Raw genomic sequence first — 23,352 nt, 5'->3', positions numbered from 1 at the left:
TGAAAAACTGAACTAACTGCACCCTAAACTTTCAAACTGGATGGCAAAGAAAAAGAAAGCAAAACTTTTATATTAAAAAATAACCCCCAAAAAACCACACTGTGACAGATTTCTGTTACCAATCTGCCTGAGGCGTGAGGTGATCAGGCTGAGGCCACAGGATCTTTCGGGGAGGAGATGACAAAACACGCCAAGTGTCTAAGTTTTAAAGCTTTATTAATCAAATAATAAAATAACAGTGGAGAGTGATGGGTGCTGCCCACGTCACTCAGAGGAAGGAAGAAAGCGTTAGTGCCCCAAACCCTAACCCACTTTCATACTCACACATGCTCTACCCGAGGCTGGCCAAGCCTGGGTGTAACGTAAGAAGAAGAGGAGAAAGGGTGGACGGAAGTTCTGTCCTGGGCCCAGGTTGTCCGGGGTCCGCTGCGATCTCCCAATTGCTCTCTCCTCAGAGTTTTTTAACCCCAGGGTTCCCTTTGGGGGTGTTTCGTTCCGCAACCTCTGTTCCTGATGTTCGTTGTACCAGTCAAAACCGGCTCTCTGTGGTCTCCTCATCTTTCCCAAAACACACCGGCTAGACTTTGTTGTCCTCTTTGTTTCCCTCCGTGCTGGCCTTTACTTGTCTCGCTCATTATGGGCTGCCTCTGCAGGTTTGTTCAGCTGCATCTTCCTTTCTCACATCTGGTTGATGAATTCCAGGCCCCTCTCTTTCTTGGCAGGCAACTGAGAGTCAGATGTGTGTGGCCTTGAGCGGGCTGGAGTCAGCGTCTTATCTTTGGGCCTAACAGGAGCGTGGAGTTAACCCGTTCTCTGCTCTCTTCCTTCTTCCCCCTCTGGCCTCTCACGACCTGCAAAGGAATCTTCCATTCCACACTCACTCACACCTTTGACCCTTCCCAAAATGCCCTGCGATGCTTGCAACTTGAGGGAGGGGTGTGGCAACACCTCATCATCATCATCTTTAAACTAATCTCATGATTTCCTGGGGAACGGTGCATATTGTTTTAATGCATTTGTATCTCCGAAAGTATTGTAGTATTACTAAGAATCAGTTTCTCCTTTCTCACAGTATTGCCTTTGGAGTGCCCAATTGTGCATCCCTTACATATGTTAGTGAGCAATTATGTATGCTAGTAGACCATTGAAATTATTGAACAATTACTCACATGAGTAAGTACTCATCAACGTAAGAATTAGAGTCAGGCCTGAATACTTCTACGTTTTCTAGAAGCATCTCAGCAGCTCTCCTGCTTTGAGTTATACACACGTATAATAGCAGAGATTATTTTGTCAATATTTTCATTCATCTCTGCTTCCTCAGGCATAATGGAAGCTGCGTGCACCAACACAATTTTCTTTTCAAAATTACAAATGTGTCATTATAATGACTCCATCCCCTTCATTATTTGTGCATGGAGTGGAAGTAGTCGCACATTTGTTACTTTTTTTTTTTTTTTTAAATGATGCTGCATATCTGTTTAACACGTGACTTGAGCTGTAGAAAACAGCTGCTAATTTTTTGGGCTAGATTTCAAAATCATTGTAGTTCTGCAGGTTTCGACAAGGACTAATTTTTCATGAAAATTTTTTGCCAGAAATGTTCAGGGTTTTTTTTCAACTTATCATTTCCCCCTCTTTGCTACTGAAAAGGAGTAGAAGAAAGGGAGGAAACAAAAATATTGAAAATAAAAATGACAGCAATATTTTATTGTAAATAAATGGAGTAATATTTTTGGGGTTGTTTGTTTTAAGAGAGGCCATTTTTCATTAAAAAAATTTCAAACAAAAATATGTTGGCCAGTTCTACTTGAGAGGATGGAAGACTATATGTATTGACTTCTGCTCTTTCTTTCCCAATTTATTCTTGTGTGATATCTAACTGCAGGATGCCATTAAGGGAGTTAGACACTAATTCTGCAAATACTAACCCATATGCTTACCTTTGCTACCAGAGTAGCCTAATCAATGGAGTAATTCATGGTAGTAAAGTTAAGCATGTGCTAAGTTTTTTGGCATGATTGGAAGCTTTGAGTGATATAGTCATGTGGCATGCAAAGTTTTGGAAATCTGCCTGTCCAGAGTTTTTCACTACTGCTCATCACGAGAGTAGCTGAGTGCTTAATGTAAGTACTAAGTTTCAAATTTTCCAGTTTTAGGCGTTTTCTACAGAGATTTTAGATGAGAAAGAATATAAAAGTTGTCTGTGAAGACACTTTTTATGTTTCAGGCACATTAAAATCAAAGGGGTATATTCTCACCTCTCTGATAGAGATTTATGTGCATAACAACATTACTAATAAAAACTTACATTTATATAGCTTTATCACCCTGAAGCATCCCAAGTGTTTTATCAGACTATTGTATACACAATAGAAGAATCACTTAATCTGTCACTGAAATGCAGCCACCTCGGTTGTTAAAAGCAGTTAACCATGTGCATCCTTTCAGAGCAAAAAAAGACTAAAAAGCTAGAAGTGTTCAGTCTTCAGGGAGTGATACCATTTGATAAATGATTTATTAATAAAATAAGAGAAATTCTGCTTGAGCAAAGGATCAGCACAAGGCCTTTGAAGCACTTAAGTGGGATTTCAGTAATGTATAGATAAAGGGTAGGCAACCTATGGCACGCGTGCCAAAGGCAGCACACAAGCTGATTTTCAGTGGCACTCACACTGCCCGAGTCCTGGCACCAGACCCAGGGGGCTCTGCTGCCGGCCTACGGTCCCGGCCACTGGCCCAGGGCTCTGCAGCCGTCCCCAGCTGTGGCCCACTGGCCTCAGCCTGGGGCAGTGAGGGGTGCAGACAGGGGCAAGAGGGGGTGCAGCTCACCACCCCCACCTTTAAAATATCCCAGTACAGTGGCACTAGAACAATTTTTAAGTCCCGATTTGCTGCTTACATCACTATCACAACACATGGAACAGCGCACTGCATTTGACGTTGTGCGTGCCGTCTGTCGTCACTTTTTTTTCCACTGTAAAGTTGAGGGGTACATTTGACAAAATGTCAGCTCCTAAGAAAGCAAAGTTAGATGTCCGTTCATTTCAGCCTTTTTGGACAGACACATTTGGATTTAGTCAAAAGAAGGACCGTGCTGTTTGTGCTTTCTGTTGTGAAAGTGTTTGTCGCACAATAAGTGTTCGACATTTTCAAACGAAACACGAGAACCTTTCTTGATGAAGCAGACAAGACTGAATCGCTCAAAAAGGGAGTAGCAGGATATGAGAAGCAAAGCAGTGTTTTTTTGGAAATGCTTAAGTGTAAGTAAAAAACAAGCCACAGAAGGAAGTTACAAGATTGCACAGTGCATGGCAAAAAAAAGCCGTTTACAGATGGGGAATATATAAAAAAATTTTCAGCAGTTTGGAGGTTTTGTTCAATGATTTGCCAAATAGGATCATATCTTTATCGAGAATAAAAACTGCCTGTCTCTGCCAGAACAGTTGAGAGACGCGTAAGCAAAATGGCAGAAAACATTAACGAAAAGCAGACTACTGCATTAAAAGACACAGAGGTGTTTAATGTTGCAGTTGATGAGAGCGTGGATATAAATGATGTTCCACGTTTGGCAGTTGTTGCAAGATATAGTGCTTCCAATGAAATCCAAGAGGAACTTCGTTGCCTAAAACCCCTGGATGGCACAACAAAGGGGGAAGATATAGTGGAAAGTTTTGTAAACCATTTTGAAGAATGAGGAGTTGACATCAGAAAAATATTTTGTGTAACAACAGATGGTGCTCCTGCCATGGTCGGAAAACAGAAGGGATTTGTAAAGTTACTTGAAGATCAAATTGGCCACCCCACAGTCAAATTTCACTGTATCAACCATCAAGAAAACCTGTGTGCTAAAATTTCTAATTCAGAGCTTAATAATATGATGAATATAGTGGTGTGAATTGTGAATTTCCTTGTTGCTCCATCTGCTTTGATTCAGACCGTTTCAAGCACTGCTAGAAGAGATGAACAGTGCTTATAACGACATTCCACTTCACAGCAACATTCGGTGGCTAAGTCGTGGCAAGGTTTTGGTGTGCTTTGTAAACTGTTTTGATGCAATCAAGCCCTTTTCGTTGGAAAAAGGACAAAACTATCCCGAACTGGATGACAAATGTCTGTGTAAGCTCATGTTTCTAACTGACATCACCTAAACAAACTCAACCTCTGTCTCCAGGGTGCAGGGCAAATGGTTCTGGATCTTTATGAAGCCTGGAAGGCATTTATTGTAAAAGTAGCAGTTTTTTCTCGAGCTATTCGAACTTCGACTTTCTGCTACTTTCAACAAATAAAAGAGCTATCAATACGTTGCACTGTCAGTGTCAATGAGATTGGAATGTACATGCAAGAACTGGAATCAGAATTTTCTGACAGATTTCAAGATTTCCAGCGATTTGGCCCAATGCTTTCTTTTCTAATTAAACCTGAAAAGTTCAATGAAAGCGACTTGGATTTGTCTGTACTTCAGTGAATGGGTGTTGAAGATTTCAAAATGCAGCTCATTCAGTTAAAAAGCTCAATTGTGGGCATCAAAGCTTGGAGATCTGCGGAGTGCACTTGAAGCTACCGAGAGAGCTCATGGGGCCTATTCTGACCTGCTGGACGTCCCTGCCAGTGAAATTTAACTGTTTTGAAGAAAATTGCGTTTGTAATGCTTTCAGCATTTGGATCCACATACCTGTGTGAACAGGTATTTTCACACATGAAATCTGTCCTCTGTCCCTCTCAGAGCCAGTTAACAACCGATCACTCAGAAGCCTGTGTGCAGCTTAAAGTATCCAAATACGTGCCAGACATTGGAAAACTCAGCAAGAAAAAGCAAGGGCAAGGATCACACTAAACTGATAAGATCTGCATTTTAATTTAATTTTAAATGAAGCGTCTTAAATATTTTTAAAACCGTATTTACTTTACATACAACAATAGTTTAGTTAACATATTATAGACTTATAGAAAAAGACCTTCTAAAATTTTTAAAATGTGTTAATGGCACGCGAAACCTTAAATCAGAGTGAATAAATGAAGACTCGGCACACCACTTCTGAAAGGTTGCCGACCCCTGGTATAGATTATGTGCTGGTCCTATGCCCCGGGGTCAGTTTCCCATTATTTCGTTTATCTTGGTTTCCCAAACACTGAGGACTAAATTCTGCCACCATTACTCCCACTAAGTAGTACTTTCCTTGTTTACTAGTCGCTTTGAAATTAATGGGCAAGGTATTTTTCATCATGAGTGAAGGTGCAGGATTTGTTCCAGGAAAACAAAGAAACCTCTGTCTGTTGCAGTTGATAACATGCTCATGCCTCAATACATACTGTGTTTCAGTAGATGAGTTATTCCTGTGTATTTTTATTGGAATACCTTGGGCTTGTTTTTCTAATAACATTTGGTCAATAAAAGAGAGACTGCATTTTGTGGAGAGAGAACATACACTCATTTTCAGTATTGGGGTGGAAAATAACCATTAAGAGTTAATCTCCAATACAGTACTGATGACTCCTACAAATGCACTATGTTATTTTGCACTGTTAAATTATTGTCAGGTAAAACATTACTCTGGTTGAACAGCAAAGGTCATCTCGAGGGCTCTTGATCTTTTTTTTGTTCTCCATAACATTGTCAGCAGCAGACCCTAGTTTGGGAATCAACTCAGAATTTTTTTTTGCCCCAGGCAGATGGAAACTGAATGCATCATGGAAGTTATTTGATTGTTTCAGCTTTTTTCTGTTCAATGTTATCTGCATCACATAGGAAACGTAGGTCACATTTAAGAGTCACTACATTAAAGATGCCTATAGACGAATAAGACTGAGACTTGTGTTTTAACTAAAAATCTTTTTGTTTTAGTTGAGACCAGCGGCAGCACCAGCGCACCAAGCGCATGCCTGGGGCGTAGGGCTGGTGCAAGGAAGTTTCGCGCCCTAGGTGAAACTTCCACCTTGCGCGCGTTTCTCCCCCCCCCCCCCCCCGAGGCACCCGCCCCCCCGCAGCAACTACCCCCCCTCCGGGAGCCGTGCGGCAGCTCCCCACCCCAGCTCACCTCTGCTCTGCCTCCTCCCCGAGCACACCGCCCCCACTCTAATTCTCCTCCCCTCCCAGGCTTATGGCACCAAACAGCTGATTGGTGCTGCAAGCCTGGGAGGCAGGAGAAGTGGAGCGGCGACTGCGCGCTTGGGGAGGGGGCATAGGAACGATGTAAAAAAAATTGGGGCACCGCTTTTTGGCGCCCCCAAATCTTGGCGCCCTAGGCAACCGCCTAGTTTGCCTAAATGGTAGCACCGGCCCTGCTGGGGCGGCATGCCGCAGGGGGCGTCCTGCCAGTCCCTGCAAGGGCGGCAGTCAGGCAGCCTTTGGTGGCATGCCTGCAGGAGGTCCGCTGGTCCCGCGGCTTCGGCAGCCATTCGGCGGTGGGTACGCCAAATCCACGGGACCGGGGACCTTCCACAGGCAAGCCACCGAAGGTCGCCTCACCACCGTGCTTGGGGCGGCGGAAAAGCTAGAGCCGCCCCTGGTTGAGACCACCTTTTCTCTCTCCCCCTCCACCATTGCCCTTAAAATTCCAGTGTGTGTAGATATAAATATATTTTACTAATTTATTTTTAATAAAGAATTAGGCCATAAAGTGAGTTCTAAATATAGGGGCCCTGCAAGGAAGAAGATGCAAAGACTATATCAGTAAACCTCCAACTAAAAGGGGCCTCGAGTTCTCTAATATCCAGATGTTTGTTCAGAAATATTATTCTAATATTAAGAGCTTCTTTGCAAGTCATAAGCGATTTCAAAAAATTGCCTCATGGGCCAATGTCCCACTGACAAAGTACAGTGGAGAAAGGCCGGAGTGTGCCTGTCGCCAATGCAGCTGTTAGAGAATTCTTGTCTAAAATAAAATCCATGAAATCTGAGATGCAAACCACCTTCAGGGAATTCATAAAAGAATCTGAAGAACTTGCTGATAGTGATGTCAAGCAGGGTTAAGTGAACTTTTCCATGTACTGACTGAATGCTGCTAAGAATCGTCATGTGACTGAAAGCAAAGAGATTGACTTGGAGTTTACAATGGCTGATTGGGAGTCCTCAGCACCTGGCACCTTGGTGTCCTACAGTTCTTGCTTTGTCCTTAAGCTTTCTGCTAGTTTCCTCAGAGTTTTAAAGTCTGCCCTCTGAAAACTTTGGGCCGCACTGTGTTGCCTTTAGGGGACTCAACATGGTCTGGAACTTAATGCTGCTGTGGAGACTTCTACCATGCATCAGAGTGCCTCCATTTTCCTCTTGTATGATTGCCTTTAGAACCACATCTGAAAAAGCTGTTAACAACTTGTTTGTGCCAAGGCAAGTGATCTGGAAAGCAGTGTGTGCCACCAATAAGTTACTACTTTAAACTGTGCCCTGGTGTGCCATTCAACCAGTGTAAATATGTAGAAGGGGACTTAAAATTACTCATAATAATAATAAAGGCGCACCATAACATAAAAAATCCTATTTAACCATACTTTGGGTATAACTAACACTGCAGAGGAAGAGCTGGATGAACTAGTTCGAGTAAACAGTTCATTTTAAGGCCCAGATTCTGAGCTGTGGCCAAACACAAAAGTGGCTAACTAATCCTGTGGGTATCTGGCTGCCAGGCTGACCCCTGGGATAAAGTTGACCCCCTCAAATCCATGCAGAACACTGCTGTTCTCTTTTTTGCTCTTCTAGCCCAGACCTGAAGAAGAGTTCTGTGCATGTTCAAAAGCTGGTCTCTCTCACCAACCAAAATTGGTCCAAAAAAGATATTACCTCACCCACCTTATCTTTTTGTCCTGCCATTCTTACCATGCCACCCCTTTCTTTGAATCTGTCCACTGAATTTTCCTTCTCAGCCACGTCAAACAGGCCTCTTGTCCTTATCTTTAAAGACCTTCATACTTCAGCCATCCCTTACCTTACCTATTATAGTGCTGTTGACTGCTGCCTTTAATCCACCAATGAAGTGAGCTTTTATCACCCATTTTTCTACTTCTGCCATAAGCATTGTCGTGTTTTCTTCTATTCTAACACTTATGCTTAGAACAAAGTTCTTGAAAAGAACCCATAAAATAACTACCTCCTTAAAGTCTCCTCTCCCCACCCCAATATACCTCTTCTGTTGACTCTAGTCCCACACTCAAGCAAGTGTTAGAAAATATCAATATTTTTAAAATCCAAAAAAAATGAGATCAACAAGACATGAGCTCAACAGCACAGTTCACTCCCTTGCCTTTATTTACATCTAACCCCTCATCTGTACTTAAATTGTAAACTGTAAAAGGCTTATTTTTATTTGTTTTGTGATGACCACAAGTGTGAAAAACATGATTCACATGAAGCATGCAGAAGACAGGTTCCTGCAAAGTTTCCCAATCCCAAGTGATAGATTTGCTGGTCATGTGAAGAGAATACACTTTGCACCAGAAACTTGAGGGGTGCGGTATTTAATTCCTTACCTTGCACATGTGTACATTTACAGTGCCTACCACAGCTGGGCCCTTGAGCTGAACGGGGCCTCTTGGTGCTAGTGCAATGCTATAGCAATATCCTGCAATATCTTTATCAAATCATACTGTAATAAGTTTATGTATCATTATGGGCCAGGAACTGTATGTAATTCCATGGTGGAGGGTGACCACAGCCCTTCAGGAATTAAGAGCAGTCGGGGGGTGATAACACATCCAGAGAAGTACCACCACCTGGAGAAGCTCACATAGCTAGATTCTCCAGAGACCAACAGACAAAGAAAGGACTTTTGGATAAATAGCCTGAGTTTAAACTGACTCAGAGCCTTCTTTCTGATCCAGCAAATGGACAGGACCATCTGTCAAAGGGGGGCCCAATTCCTCCTGGGAAGGGTTGGAAGGACTTTGACCTACTGACACCCCATAAGACTGATGTGTTGATCTCTGGTGAGCTTTTAGAATTTGTATAGGACTTCTATTGTTTTTAATACATTTTCTCTGTAATGCTTTCACCCGAAGAATAAATGTGCTTGCTTATAAAGAGCTGTGTGTCTGCTCATAACTGCTGGCACTTACGTTATTCACAGCCTTTGAGGAGAAAGCAGAGCACAAACGCTGGCCTGTTTAGGCAGTTTGACCCACTGTGAATATCACAGTGTATGCAGGGAGCTGTGCCACCTGGCAAAACCCTGTTTAGGAAGGAAAGACACACAGGTCTCTATCCTAGAGTGGTGATGACTGAGAAGCCAGGAGCCTAGAATGTGTGCTCTTGGTGGATCACGGAGGAAGATTATAGGTGCAGTTGCCTGAACTGTGACAAATGCTATTACATAACAGGCAATTTAATATTTTTTTAAAATGTAAAGTGTGGACATAATCATTTTTTCCTGTAGGCACTGCTGTAGAAGATACCTTTTAGGAATAATTTTTTAAAATATGTGTTGACCTGTCCTCATATTTGCCTTTAAAGCACCAAGCACTGATGCTGTGTAAATAATAAATAACAGAGACAGCAAATTAGACATGAACTGTCAGTGGTGTGTTCTTTGCAAAATGAATAAATGATGCCTCCTCCCATTATATCTATAGATCTAGACTCTCAGTGTATCAGATATACAATTAAGTAAATAATAGTTTTCCTTAGTACAGCTTTGGTTAAGCAATGTATGAAACAGTGTCTGTTGTTGGGGTTTTTTTTTTTTTTTTTTAAAGATAAGCTTGATACAAATACAAACATTCTAAGGACTAGAGGGAATGATTTAAGGAGGCAGATTAAGGGAATTTAACACATCCACATCTTCTTAAAAGAAGGAACAAGGCAATATAATAGCAATCTAAAAATACTTAAGTGGTAATAACATAAGAAGGTGAGGGATTATTGAAAATGGGTGAAGTTGTTAGAATAAGGTCTAATGGCCTGAAACTAAAAGGAGTTAGATATTAAGAAAGCATTATTAACAGTGATGTTATTTAGACAATGAAACGGTTTGGCAAAAGAGGTTGTTAAGATGTGTCAATAGTAGCTTCTCTAAAACACTGCAAAAAATGCTGTGCAGACTGGTCCTGCATTCTGTAGAGAGCTAGACTACATGATGCAGGAGGTGCTTTTCAGCTCTGTAATTTTTGGTGCTCACACACAGCACCTACAAGGGGTCACAGGTTTGCAGTACTAAATAGTGAAGGTCTCTATGGCATGCAGTTGCTAATAGCCACATGTTTATAGTAGGCACAATGTGCGTAGTATTTTTAGATGTGCTCCCAAACAAAAATGTGAAGTTGGTCCCTGTCCTCCATGACACAGCTGTTTTCCAATCTTCCCATATTCCACATCTTCTTTCCACCCCCAGTTTCTACCCCTTCTCCCCTCCCATGTGCATCCTCCAGTGCATGCAGATGCCATTCACCTCCATTCCCAGGACTGGCATCACCAGGAGGCAGGCAGGCTGACAGCAGCGTGTTTCTTGGTGTCCATGAAGAACAGGAGAGCTGCAGCCTTAAAATGTGAATGGAGGGGCTAGAGCTCCTCTCTCTTATCCAGAGGGTAACCTGGGGAATGTCTTCCAAAGGGAGCTAATGGATCATCGTCCTCTCCTCACCTCACAGTGAAGTAGGGTGCATCAGGCTATGTCTTTCCCTCTCCTCAGCCTCAGGGAGGAGGCTAGGGCAGGGCCCTTCCTCTCCTTTGCAGGGGGCGGAAGGTAAACTTTGATTTTGGCAGGGTGAGGGAGTTGTGATCTGTGCTCCACTGCTGCTCTCAGTGCTGCTACTTGCATCTATCAGGACGCTGTATTGTGCACACCAGCCAGAAGCCATGGTCTGTGGCTCAAAGTTCACTCTTGGAGCCTACCCCTGCTGCTCATACAGCCAAGCAATAGTGCATCAGAGCCTCAGGAGTGCAGGTTATACTAAGCAGGTAGCCACCTATTAAGGTCCTTAATTTCCACTGTATAAATCTACCTGTTAATTGGTAAATACCTAAACTGATCAATCCACCTCAGAAAACAATCCCCCCTGTAAAACGTTATTGTATAAGGTGGTGGTGTTTTTGAGATAATTATCACAAGGAGCTGCCTAGAAAGATTCTGTTTTGCTTTTGTTTTCTTGTGGCACTAAATGAGTGAGTGTAAGAAAACTGAATTCTCTCAAAATAATGCTATCTATCTTAGGTTTCTGCCTGTGGAGAATTTTTAGGGCTGAGTTATAAATAAACATGAACTTTATTATGGAAAGGCTTGCAGTCCCATAATGGTGGTGATGTTAGCAGGCACCAGTTGTTGTACTTAAAGTACTGCACAGGATCTTTTCAGGGGGAATAAGACAAAACGCCACATTTATTAGTAATACATGTATTCATTAACACTGTATTATATGCATATAATATGTTACACTTACACTCTCACACACACACAAACACACTCCGTCTTGTTGTTACCAATTAGTTGCTCCCCTTAACTTCACTGGCTAGGTGAGTTAGATGGGGGAGGGGGTGGAGCCGGGCTTCTGCCGATCCGGATCGATGCTCCCATGTTGACAAGACGAGACCCGGAGTCCTCTGCAAGACACCTCACTTTTATAGCAGCTTTCCTCTTATGCAAATCTATACCAGATTCAAACTCTGTGTCTGTGTCCATTGGTCCTTTGTGCTGCTTTCTTTTGAGTGTTGTCCCAATGCTGCAAAGAGGGTGTTTCCAAAAGAAGGTGCTTGCTTCTAACCCCCGAGGCCGTCGGTATGTCTGCTTGTCTTTAATGAGCCCACTTGACACGTTTTATTGTCCTTGGGTCTGGCTCCCAGCCCCTCTCCAACAGTTGAGGCTGTCTGGAGGTGCTGCCTTCTATGCCTTACTCATCCACACCTCATTCATTCAACAGGGCAATTGATTAAGAGTGGGGGGGGAGAACTCTTGTTCTACTACTAGCAAAAAGAAATTTTTCTTCTATCTTATTCTATCCTTAGGGGCTATAATATTATACCAAGGGCAATGCAAAGTTTCTAAATGAGGCTTTGATACAAAGTCCCATGAAAACAGAGGTCACACGTGGGTAGATCCACCACAAGGTTATATGAAGAGGCACAATGTAAAGTCATATGAAAATTATTAGAGATTTATCTACACAGTACGGTATCTTCACAAGGGGGATGCAATGAATTTGCTTCTCTCCTTCAAACATGAGGAGCTGGTAAAATATGTTTGAAGAAAAATCTATTTCTAGCTTAATGCTTTTGTACCTTAATAGATTTTTTCCCCCCAAGTTTTAGTTACCTCTAGTCAGAAGTACTTAACAGTGACTATATTTTGTAGTGGTTTTTTCCCCTCCATATACAGAGCTTGGTTTGGTGGGATAAATAATTTATACATCTTTAATACTGGAGTGGTAAGTTATTCCTTAAAGGCCAGCATTTCATAACTTCTTTTTTATGCCTGAACTGACTTCTCTTCACGAACTGAGAAGCTTTCATGAAGCACGCAACCCACTATCTCACTTAGGTCTGGTACCACTTAAAACAACATAGGTGAGTGTCCTCTCTCTCTCTCACACACACACCTCGGTCACAGAATTCATATTCAATAATATTTTACTAGCACTGCCATATATCAGGATGCGGTGTCATCTATATTAAGGTTCCCCATGCTTTCCCATTCTGAAGGATCAGTTTTAATTTCTCATAGCTTTCTTAATGTTACACTCTTTTGGTTGAAATTTAGTATGCTTGCTTTCAGTTTTATCAAAAGCATACCAAATAGAGCTGTTTTCAAGCATGGAGAGAGTGGGCTTTTGTACTAACAAATAGTATTTGTTTGTAGAATTGTTTTAGCCATGTTGGTCCCAGGATATTAGAGAGACAAGATGGGTGAGGTGATATATTTTATAGGACCAACTTCCACAAGCTTTCGACCTACACTCAGCGCTTCTTCAGAATAGTATTTGTGGCTTTTTTTTTTTTAAGTCGTACCTCTCATCTGAGATATTAGAGCTAAAAATATGAAAATGCCTAGATTGTAAATGTGCCTTTTGATGGTTTGACGAAAATAGGTTTTGATTTTGGTCAGGTGACAAGGATTTAAAAAACATGCTTCACATATGCATGATGATTTTCGAAATAATACAAAACCATCTGCTGATGTTCTCTTGGCATGGCTCATGTATACCTGTATGGATAGAGTGGGTGGCTACACTGGATAGAAGCTCGTTCATTATTCCATTGGATTTACGCAAGTGTGCATAAGAAAACTGAGTGCAATTTCAGTTTTAAAGTGTAAGAATTGGTTGAATATGGTCTGCAAAGATTCGTACAGTGTGGAAAAAAATGTATCTAGAGGTTTGAAGGTACCCTGCCTCCTTCCATTTGGTAAGTGAGGTTGTGAATGAAAGTCTTTCCATATGTTGTGTACAGAAGCTGGGTATAGGCAGGCCTCTCCATCTGCTTTTCCTAGAACTCCTCTCCCTAATGCAGGGCAGAATACCCTCTGAAAGCCCTCTAAATAGCATGGGCCCCATGGTGTGCTGGCTTGCAGGAGATGTGCCCAAAGCAGCACCCTTGCTTGTATGATGTATTTGGCAACAGATGCTAGAAGAGAGGAGTTTTCTGTTCCTTTCTGTAACACCAGGAAGCTTTTACTACAAAGGGCATCTCATCCAACCCTTTGGATCATCCTAACTGTGCCCACCACAACAACGTAGGGCAAGATTTGTCAGCATGTGACATGTGCTCACAGTTTAGTACAGGAGGTAGTGTAAGATTATGTTGATTATAAATTCTGAGATTAAGAGTTTAAGTTCCTTGCTTATTAGTAGACACAAAGCAAGGGGATTAGTACTGGATGACAAACAATTATTTCTAAGAATACTTAGGAAGTTTCCATCCCTTGATGTTCCACATTAGAGTAGGCTACAGCTATCAAAATATTTCAGTTGAATATTAAATTTGCTGCAAATTTCAGTTTTAGGGCAACCAAAACTATTTGAAAATCATTTTGGCCAAATAAAAAATGAGTGGTTTTTTTTTTAAGTCGAATGGTTTTGAAACAAGCAGTTTTGCTATCTTGTTTCTAATTTTGATATGTCCCTCTGAAATCTCGTTTGGAAGATAACCATTTCATTTTGAAATTCAAAACAACCTTGGAAACGTTTTGGTTTACTCAAACAAAATGTTTTTGGTTTTCCATTTTGGTGAGGGGAAAAAAGCCCCAAAACTTCAGTTTAAGTTAAGACAAACCAAAAGATCAGTTATATGCTCACCTGCAGCATAACAAAGTTCTGACCTCCAAACAGTTAATGTTAAGCCTCTTTGTTCAGTACCTTCTTAATGTAATAATGTTGGGGTCTATTCTCCCCTGGACGCAATTTAATTGACATTAATGGGAGAAGTGCAGACACATCATGGGGTGAACGAGTCCATCTGATATCAGTGAAACCATACCCAGCACAAATGTCCATTTATACCAGTTCAAGTTCTGGCCTTAGATTTTAACAGCATGTGACACTTAATATTTCCCATTCGCTTGTTTAATTAAGTTCTTTCATTACTTCAATTCCCACCATTCTACTTCTTTTCACTAGTGATTCCTCACGTACTTCAAGATTTATCTCTGTTCTGCCTTTGTTACTTTTCTTTTTCTCAATGTAGATATCCCCATAGTTGTTAATTCTTTGTATTCTAGTAGCACTCAAAATGTGCTACACTACCTGCACACAAGAAAAACTGTCCTTGCCCCTGAAAGGTTTCAGTCTAAGAAGACAAGCATGGAGGGTGGTGGTGAAGAATATAGTCAAAATAGGCATACTTTCTGTGTATATTATGTATATTGGCTGTTTTTTATTAAGTAGTTACATATCCAATATACCCAACTGCCCCCTCAATCTCTCAATCATTAATTGTCCATTTTGTTGTGGGTGTCAAAAAATGTTAGCGCTCTCATTACATATTAGACATAAACTATTGGAGTAGCATTTGTTGGTATCACTCTGTTCAGAACTAGAACACCGATTCCCATCCATGCAGGGTATCTTGTTGCCCATACTTCCCATTCATCTTTGTAATTTAATTATTTCTAGTGAATTGACCTTTAGCTCCTTCCCAAACAGATCATTTGAATATTAAATTCTTCCCTTTTAGCTATTTCCCTTTCTTTCCTGTACTGTCTCCCGTTCCTAAATTAAACATCACCATCTGGTCCCTTAATCCCTCATTTACATCTTACTCTCTGGTCATGTTCATAGCCTTCATTATCTGTATGTGTATTTCCTTAACTTTGTGTAGATTGCTGAATGAAAGGCCTCCAACTCTAGTCACTTTTATATAGCTGTGTTTCATGACAATACTCTATTAATCTTTGATTAACCCATCCAAAGAAAACCATGCACAGCAAATTTCTGAGTTTTCTTCTGCAAGTTTTGGGGGCTGTAGAGTGTCCTTCAGGCCTGAAATTTAGGCTAGATCACAGAATAGTAAACTAATCAGATTCAATCTCTGTCAGTATGATTTAGTAGGCTTTAGTGTGGTAATCTTTATAACCTTCTCAGTTCTTCTAGCTATTTCTTATAGAGTTTTTTGAGCTGGATTACCCTAGACTGAGGTAGTGAATAGGCAATAGATTGGGGGCCAAATCTGGATTGCCAGATGCTTTTGAATGGACCGTGAAATCTTTTTATTTACTTATTATCGTTGTTGGTGGTGGTGGTGGTTGTTGTTGTTGTTGTTTTTGTATTATTTTCTCCAGAGTCTATATCTTGACCAATACATTTGGACCTTGACAAAAATAATTGATTTCCTCTGTCCTAGATACAACAAGGCACGTAGTTTTTATATGAGCAGATACAAAGAAAACTTTTAAACGTTTATTTTTTTTTATTAAAGGTGCAATATGCTTTGTTCCACAGGACCTCTTTATCACTCAGCATGGAGGCTACACAACACACCTTGAATGAGCCAGCTGTTCAATATCTGTTTCATCCTAACTGTTCAATGAGAAGCCCCTCCCCCACTGTCTCATTCCTTGCACACTGTCCAAGATGTGCACTGAATGAGGCTGCAGAAAAAACAGTCTGTGGTCATGTAATTAAAGCCTGTATCATAATGCATATGCACAAAGGGGTAGTTAATATTTCATGGGCAACCTTAACTCTGGCATTCTTCACTTTTTCACCTTAAAAGTCATTTAACAATAAGAATAGCCTAAGTTATTAGCTGGAAAAGCTTTTCTTTCCTAAAACCCTATTTTCACAATCAAAAGTGTTGTAAATGTTCATTTTAGGGCTGACACTTTTCATCCTTTAACTCAGCCTAAAGGTGAATTCCCAGGGGATGGTGCAACAAAATTCTGCTTTTTTCAAGCTATCTGAGCATGGGGGAAAAGCACATGCCTTAAACAAAATGCTTATGGTGCAACCTCCTGCCCCCAAAGTCATGCTTTTTGAACTGAGATCATTGAAAGTGGGTTAATTTTTAAACACCTTAGACATAGTCATCAATAAGAGGTGTCTTTGTAAAGTCTGAAGAAAATTCCGTTCACATATAAAAGTCCTAAGTGATCATAAAATAATACTGACCCTAGCTACTCCTTAACTGTCATGGGGATGTACCAATGAGGACAAACACCTGTTAGTATTTGAAAAATGGCTGTCAAAGCAGCAAGTTTATTAAATCAAAATACATTAAAAATGGTAGCCCAGAAGGCAGATGGTTCTGGCAGATGTTGAAAGGTTAGATGTGACAGTAAATCCCTTTACTGTTGCAAGCCTCCTTTTCTGTACTCATAAAATTAATGAGCAATGATGCTAATATTATTGATTTGAATTGTAGTGCCTAGGAATCCCGTGCTAGATGCTGTACGAACACAGAACAAAGGCAATCCCTACCACAAAGAGCTTACCATTTAAGTATAAGACTTAAGGGGTAAGCTTCATTGCCTAGTGGATTGGGAAGGCAGTGGTCCCGATGGCCAGTCCTGGGAGCCAGTGGAAAATGTTCGTGCACCAGATCTACTGCAGGACTTCCAGCAAGCTCACCCTGAAACGCCTGGGTTGAGGGCCCCTAGAAGTCGCCTCAGATGGGGGTGTGGCAGTGCCACAGGGTGAGCTCCTTCAATTGATCCTGAGGACTAGCCAGCCCAGCCTCCAGGCAGCTTAATGAGCTCAGTTGTAAGACTGGCTGATTGGCTGACCCGCCTGATTGGCTGACGGGATCCAGCAGGCCTGTTTTGAAGCTCAGCAGCCGCTGCAATTGCTCCTGTGCCTGCATTGTTCCCAGCTTTGTTCCTGTCCTGCTCCATCCCCGCCTCCCTGCTGTGACTCTGACCCTTGGCTCAACTCCTACTTTCTGTCTCCAGCTCTGGCTCTTGGCTCCAGTACCTGACTCCTGCTCCAACCACTAGGCACAATTGCCCACGACCCAGTTGTGACAGGCTTGATATGGTCAAAGAGACAGGCTGAGAAAATGATCTTTGCAGTAGCATTCTGAATGGATATGAACAGGGCAAGACTGCATTTGTCCCGGCCAGAGAAGATTTGCAGTGATGGAGGCATGAGATGATGAGAACCTGAATATGAGTTTTAGCTGTGATGGAATCTTCTGTTAAGCCCCTAATCTAGTATTGCTGCCAATGCCAAAGTCTAAACAAGCTACTGTGTCATGAAAGTTACTATTCCATGCTCTCACCTTCTTTGGTGAATGGAAAATGACACTAGCTATTATTATGGTTCATTCATATCACAATCGTATCCAGGAAATTCAGTTCACAAATTCAAAAGGCATAAGTGAGTGAGGATAATCAAAATGAAGCAATACTATGCATGGACAGCACAGCATTTTCCAGTGACACTTTTTCTTTATTTAGGAAGAACATTTCTGCAGGCATGACAAAGGAAGCTTTTGGGTGATTGCGTCTTTTCTTTGCACGAATCTTTCTCTAGCATGGACAATTTTCGACAGCAATCTATCATATTCAAGTGCTGCTCCTCTGAGTGGCACAACAGCATGGATAACAATGGCAGCAGAGAACCCCTCTGGAATTGTCGAAATACTACCCTCTACTGAACTACATAAAATCATGAGAAAGGGGGTCTGAAATGGTGTGCCTTTCTGCTGCCACACTACTGGTAGCAGAAACATCAAAAACACTTTGTAACTCTCGTCCTGAATTCTGCAATTCCTTCTAAATCTCACATTTTAAGCTTTCGATTTCAGCCAGGATTCCAGCCACCATGCTTTAGAATCAAGTGCTTTGTTTACTCCTTTGAAACTGTTCATGTTCTCAACTAAGAAAAACAAGGAAAGGTGCAAGATTTTACTGTGCTGCCTCCTTACAGGAAGTATATGAAAGACTTTCATATATTTAACAAGTTGTTGTTTTTCTTTCTGTAAGGAAGAAAAGAGCAATTTAGTAAGGGAAACAAACAACATGGGTTTTTTATGAAGTGGAGCTGATAATGAGCATTTCAAGACTTCTGTTTCACTCCCTCAACTGATATTAAGTAGCGAGTGACTTCCTTTAACTCTGACTGGTACAGTAAATTAATATAGCCAAAAGACATTATTAATAAAATATTGATAGCGTTGTGGAATGTTGTCTCATGGAATATGCTTTGCATTGTACTCTAAAAGAAAAATTGAAAATGCAATATCCTAATGAAGACTCTTGCTCCAAGACATGAATATACTTTGGGGAAGGAGCAATTTACATTATCTTTTTGTTAAAAGTTGGAGCTTTGTTCATTTTTTATTCAGTTTATAATTAAGTGCATGTGTGTACACATGAGTGTGTACTCTCTCTCAATATACATACATGCATCTGCGGACGGTAACAAAAATTATGTTAAAAGAACATTAAGGCTGCAGAATCATGCATTTGAACTGTGCCTCCATGTCTTATTTACTGCACACTATTCAACATGGCTCTGCATACGGAGATATTAACTCTAGTGCTTCACAAACACTATTGAATTTTATTTTCACAACACCCCTGTTGTTTGTCCAAAGCAAAGCTCTCAATGACTTCACTTGTGAATAGAGTCATAGAATTTAAGGCCAGAAGAGACACTAAATCATCTAGTCTGACCTCCTGTATATCACAGGCTGCCAACACCACCCAGCACCCACACACTAAACAATCCACTGAAATGAGACCAAAGTATTACAGCGCACAATGAGGATAGACTATTATGTGCCACCGGCAGAGGATAGGAGCGACAGAAGTGCACCAGTGCCCGAGGCCGCCACAGTGGCTGGGAAAGGATTAAGTGATTAGCAGTTCTGCAAATAAGACCAGAGAGTTTCAAGCAGAACTGGGTGAATAATTGATTTTTTTTTTCAGGTTGAACAGACACCCAGCATGTAAAGTTTGGTAAATTATAAACATCTGAAAACAGGATCTTATAATGCAAAGTGTCTGGCAACTTTCGGGACACTGCCTATAATGCACACATGTATATAGTCGGGTGGTGTCCCCCCATATACATATACACATATGTGAGTAGTGCTGGACATATGCTAGATTGCATTTAGCATGCTCCTTTGATAGTCACCTGCACTCTGCCCATTAATTCAGCTCACATGGGAATTATTCTAATGCTGAAATCCTCTGAGCAGCTTCAAGTAACTACAATTAAAAAAGAAATTGCCACAGAAATATGTTTTCCCTCCTAAAGTATACTGGTCTAAGTTGCAAGCTTGGCAATAATCAGTCCCGCACCAGAGACAGAGGCCTGGTCTACACTAGGCGTTTATGTCGAAGTTAGCGCCGTTAAATCGAATTAACCCTGCACCCGTCCACACTGCGATGCTATTTAGTTCGACATAGAGGTCTCTTTAATTCGACTTCTGTACTCCTCCCCGACGAGGGGAGTAGCGCTAAATTCGACATGGCCATGTCGAATTAGGCTAGGTGTGGATGGAAATCGACGCTAATAGCTCCGGGAGCTATCCCACAGTGCACCACTCTGTTGACGCTCTGGACAGCAGTGCGAGCTCGGATGCTCTGACCAGCCACACAGGAAAAGCCCCGGGAAAATTTGAATTTGAATTCCTTTTCCTGTCTGGCCAGTTTGAATCTCATTTCCTGTCTGGACATCGTGGCGAGCACAGCAGCACTGGCAACGATGCAGAGCTCTCCAGCAGTGATGGCCATGCAGTCTGTGAATAGAAAGAGAGCCCCAGCATGGACTGATCGTGAAGTCTTGGATCTCATCGCTGTGTGGGGCGATGAGTCCGTGCTTTCCGAGCTGCGATCCAAAAGAAGGAATGCAAAGATCTACGAGAAGATCTCTAAAGACATGGCAGAGAGAGGATACAGCCGGGATGCAACGCAGTGCCGCGTGAAAATCAAGGAGCTGAGACAAGGCTACCAGAAGACCAAAGAGGCAAACGGACGCTCCGGATCCCATCCCCAGACATCCCGTTTCTACGAGGCACTGCATTCCATCCTCGGTGCTGCCGCCACCACTACCCCACCAGTGACCGTGGACTCTGAGGATGGGATACTGTCCACGGCCGGTTCCTCAGACATGTTAGGGGACGGGGAAGATGAGGAAGGAGATGAGGAGGGCGAGGCAGTTGGCAGCTCTCACAACGCTGATTTCCCCGACAGCCAGGATCTCTTCATCACCCTTACAGAGATCCCCTACGAAGCGTCCCCAGCCATTACCCCGGACACAGAATCTGGTGAAGGATCAGCCAGTAAGTGTTGTAAACATCTAAACATTTATTTTTAACAAAACAGGAATATTAACAATTAAAAGAATGGGTTGTTCATGATTAGTGTGCCCTAGGCGCTTAACGGTTTAGTAAGGGGCAGTGCAAGTTTTGAAAAGAAATCTAGCAATGTCCGGTTTTCAGTGATTGTCCTGCACAAGCCGCTCTACTGTGTATTCCCTGCTACTGCAGCTACAGTAAAATGCGGTCTATATGTGCGGGGATAGAGCAGTAATCCTCCTGGGACATCTCGATGAAGCTCTCCTGGAGGTAACTTGAAAGCCGTTGCATGAGGTTCTTGGGGAGAGCGGCCTTATTGGGTCCTCCGAAGTACGACACGTTGCCGCGCCACGAGATTATCAGGTACTCGGGGATCATTGCTCTGCACAGCAGGGCGGCATACGGCCCTGGTCTTTGGAGGCTTTCCCGGAGCATTCTCTCTTTGTCGCTCTCGGAGATCCTCATCAGGGTGATGTCGGCCATGGTGACCTGCTTTTAATTAGGTAGGGGAATGTTAGTGTTGGGACTGCTTTCCCGTTCCTTTACAGAACTGTCACCGCTGGTTTGCAGCCACGCGGTGGAGGCGGGAGAGGGGCAGCCGAAAGGGATCATTCCCGGGGACAGCCGCGAGGGGGTGGGACAGGGGCAGAGTTCCCGCTTGCCGGATTGCTGGCAGCAGGGACTGACATTGATTTAAATGTGAAATGAGGCCAGTGGTAATATAAAAGTTTTAAACTGCCACAAGTGTACGGCTTACCATGTCTGCCTGCAACAGAAATTCCGTTGTGCTGCCTCGCTTCTCAAATGTGCTGTTCAAGACCCCAGGCACAGAATGCGAAGGCCGAGAATTCGACCTTGTGCTGAGTGCGCATGTGAAAGGTGCTGTGCATGGTCTTGTTCACAGAGAAAGACTATGTTCTTTGTTCACAACTACATTTATCTTTCAGAGGAATTCACTCCCTTTTTCCCATTTCCACAGCCCCGTCTGCGACTGTCTCACAACCTAGCCTGGAATCACACTCCCAGAGGCTAGCGCGGATTAGGCGTAGGAAGAAGAGGACACGGGAGGACATGTTCTCTGAGCTTATGGCCTCTTCCCAAGCCCAGGCAGCACAGCAGACCCAGTGGCGGGAGAACTTGACCCGAATGCACCAAGCCAACATGGATCGGGAGGAGAGGTGGCGGCAGGAAGACCAGCAGGTGACTCAAACGCTGCTTGGACTACTGAGGGAGCAAACGGACACGCTCCGGCGCCTTGTGGATGTTCTGCAGGAACGGAGGCAGGAGGACAGAGCCCCGCTGCAGTCCATCTCTAACCGCCCTCCCCCGCCACCAAGTCCCATACCCACCTCACCCAAAGTGCAAAGAAGGAGAGGCGGCAGAGTCCCTGCTAACTCTCACTCCACCCCTGCAGAGAGCTCTAGTAGCAGAAGGCTCTCATTTCCCAAAATTTGAAAAGTTCTTTCCTTCCCGCCTGACACAAGCCCACGTCCAAGTTTCACCTCCCAATGCCATGTGTAGTTGATAATAAAAAATTCGTTTCTGTTAACTACTGTTTCAATCATGTTCTTTTGGAGGAGGAGGGGAAAGGGGGTTGGAAATTGGACAGGACAGTCTCCTTTGGCAGGGTACATAGTCGGGGGCAGGCACAGCAGCAGGGCACATACACAGTGCAGTGATGCAGTGACTAGTTGCCCCGGTTAGTCTGGGAGGTTGTTTTGATGTAATGTTGGGGGGGGTGGGTTGCTCTGTGACTTTGTGGCGGGGGAGGGCAGTTACAGATCTTAAGCGCCGGTCCTTAGACAGGATCACAGAGCCACACAGCATGGGATCTGTAACCGTCCTCCCCCTGCCACAAAGTCAAATAGACCTCCCATACACACAGTCCCGATCAGGAGGGGTGACAGGCTCCGTTGAAACAAGCATCCCACCGCAGCGGAGCCTGTCAATCCTTGAGTTTAGAAGCTGCATTCGCATCACAACACTAGACCCGCCCCGCACCACAGTCTGCGTCCCAGTTTTAAAAAATTCCCGCTAAAACAGTATTAAAGAAAACGGTGTGCTTTAACAAAGTAGAACTATTTTTATTTCGACACGTGTGTTGGAGGGGGGGTGAAGGGGGTATGTAACTGGATAGGATAGTCAACATTACCTGGGTAAAGAAACGGGGGCAGGTTTAGCTTCTCAGTACACAAACTATAAAATCACAGGTTACCCTGCTCACTCAGGAACTTTGCTTTCAAAGCCTCCCGGATGCACAGCGCTTCCCGCTGGTCTCTTCTAATCGCCCGGCTGTCTGGCTGTGAGTAATCACCAGCCAGGCTATTTTCCTCAACCTCCCACCCCGCCATAAAGGTCTCCCCCTTGCTCTCACAGAGATTGTGGAGCACACAGCAAGCTGCTATAACAATGGGGATATTGGTTTCGCTGAGATCACAGCGAGTCAGTAAGCTTCTCCATCTCCCCTTGAGACGGCCAAAAGCACACTCCACCACCATTCTGCACTTGCTCAGCCGGTAGTTGAAGAGTTCTTTTTCAGTGTCCAGGGCGCCAGTATAGGGCTTCATGAGCCAGGGCATTAGCGGGTAGGCTGGGTCCCCGAGGATGACTATAGGCATCTCCACATCCCCAACAGTTATTTTGTGGTCCGGGAAGTAAATACCTTGTTGCAGCCGTCTAAACAGACCAGAGTT

General features: G+C 43.0%; 1 protein-coding gene across 1 annotated transcript; it reads left to right on the top strand.

The window, feature by feature from the left end:
* Positions 1–20,067: 20,067 nt before the first annotated feature.
* Positions 20,068–22,208, top strand: LOC135980896 (uncharacterized). The gene is made up of 2 exons (XM_065581374.1): positions 20,068–20,644; positions 21,639–22,208. The coding sequence occupies exons 1-2, from the start codon at positions 20,068–20,070 to the stop codon at positions 22,112–22,114; spliced, it is 1,053 nt and encodes a 350-aa protein (XP_065437446.1). The 3' UTR covers positions 22,115–22,208.
* Positions 22,209–23,352: the final 1,144 nt, after the last annotated feature.

Source organism: Chrysemys picta, chromosome 1, assembly GCF_011386835.1.
Source record: "Chrysemys picta bellii isolate R12L10 chromosome 1, ASM1138683v2, whole genome shotgun sequence".
In the NCBI taxonomy this organism is placed as follows: Eukaryota; Metazoa; Chordata; order Testudines; family Emydidae; genus Chrysemys; species Chrysemys picta.
Note: the sequence above shows the minus strand (reverse complement) of the source record. Positions and strands in the feature narration are given on the sequence as shown.

Coding starts and splice junctions, on each gene's coding strand:
- LOC135980896 (XM_065581374.1), top strand. CDS start 20,068: ATGCAGAGCTCTCCAGCAGTGATGGCCATGCAGTCTGTGAATAGAAAG. Junction 20,645..21,638: donor ATCTGGTGAAGGATCAGCCA/GTAAGTGTTGTA, acceptor CCATTTCCACAG/CCCCGTCTGCGACTGTCTCA.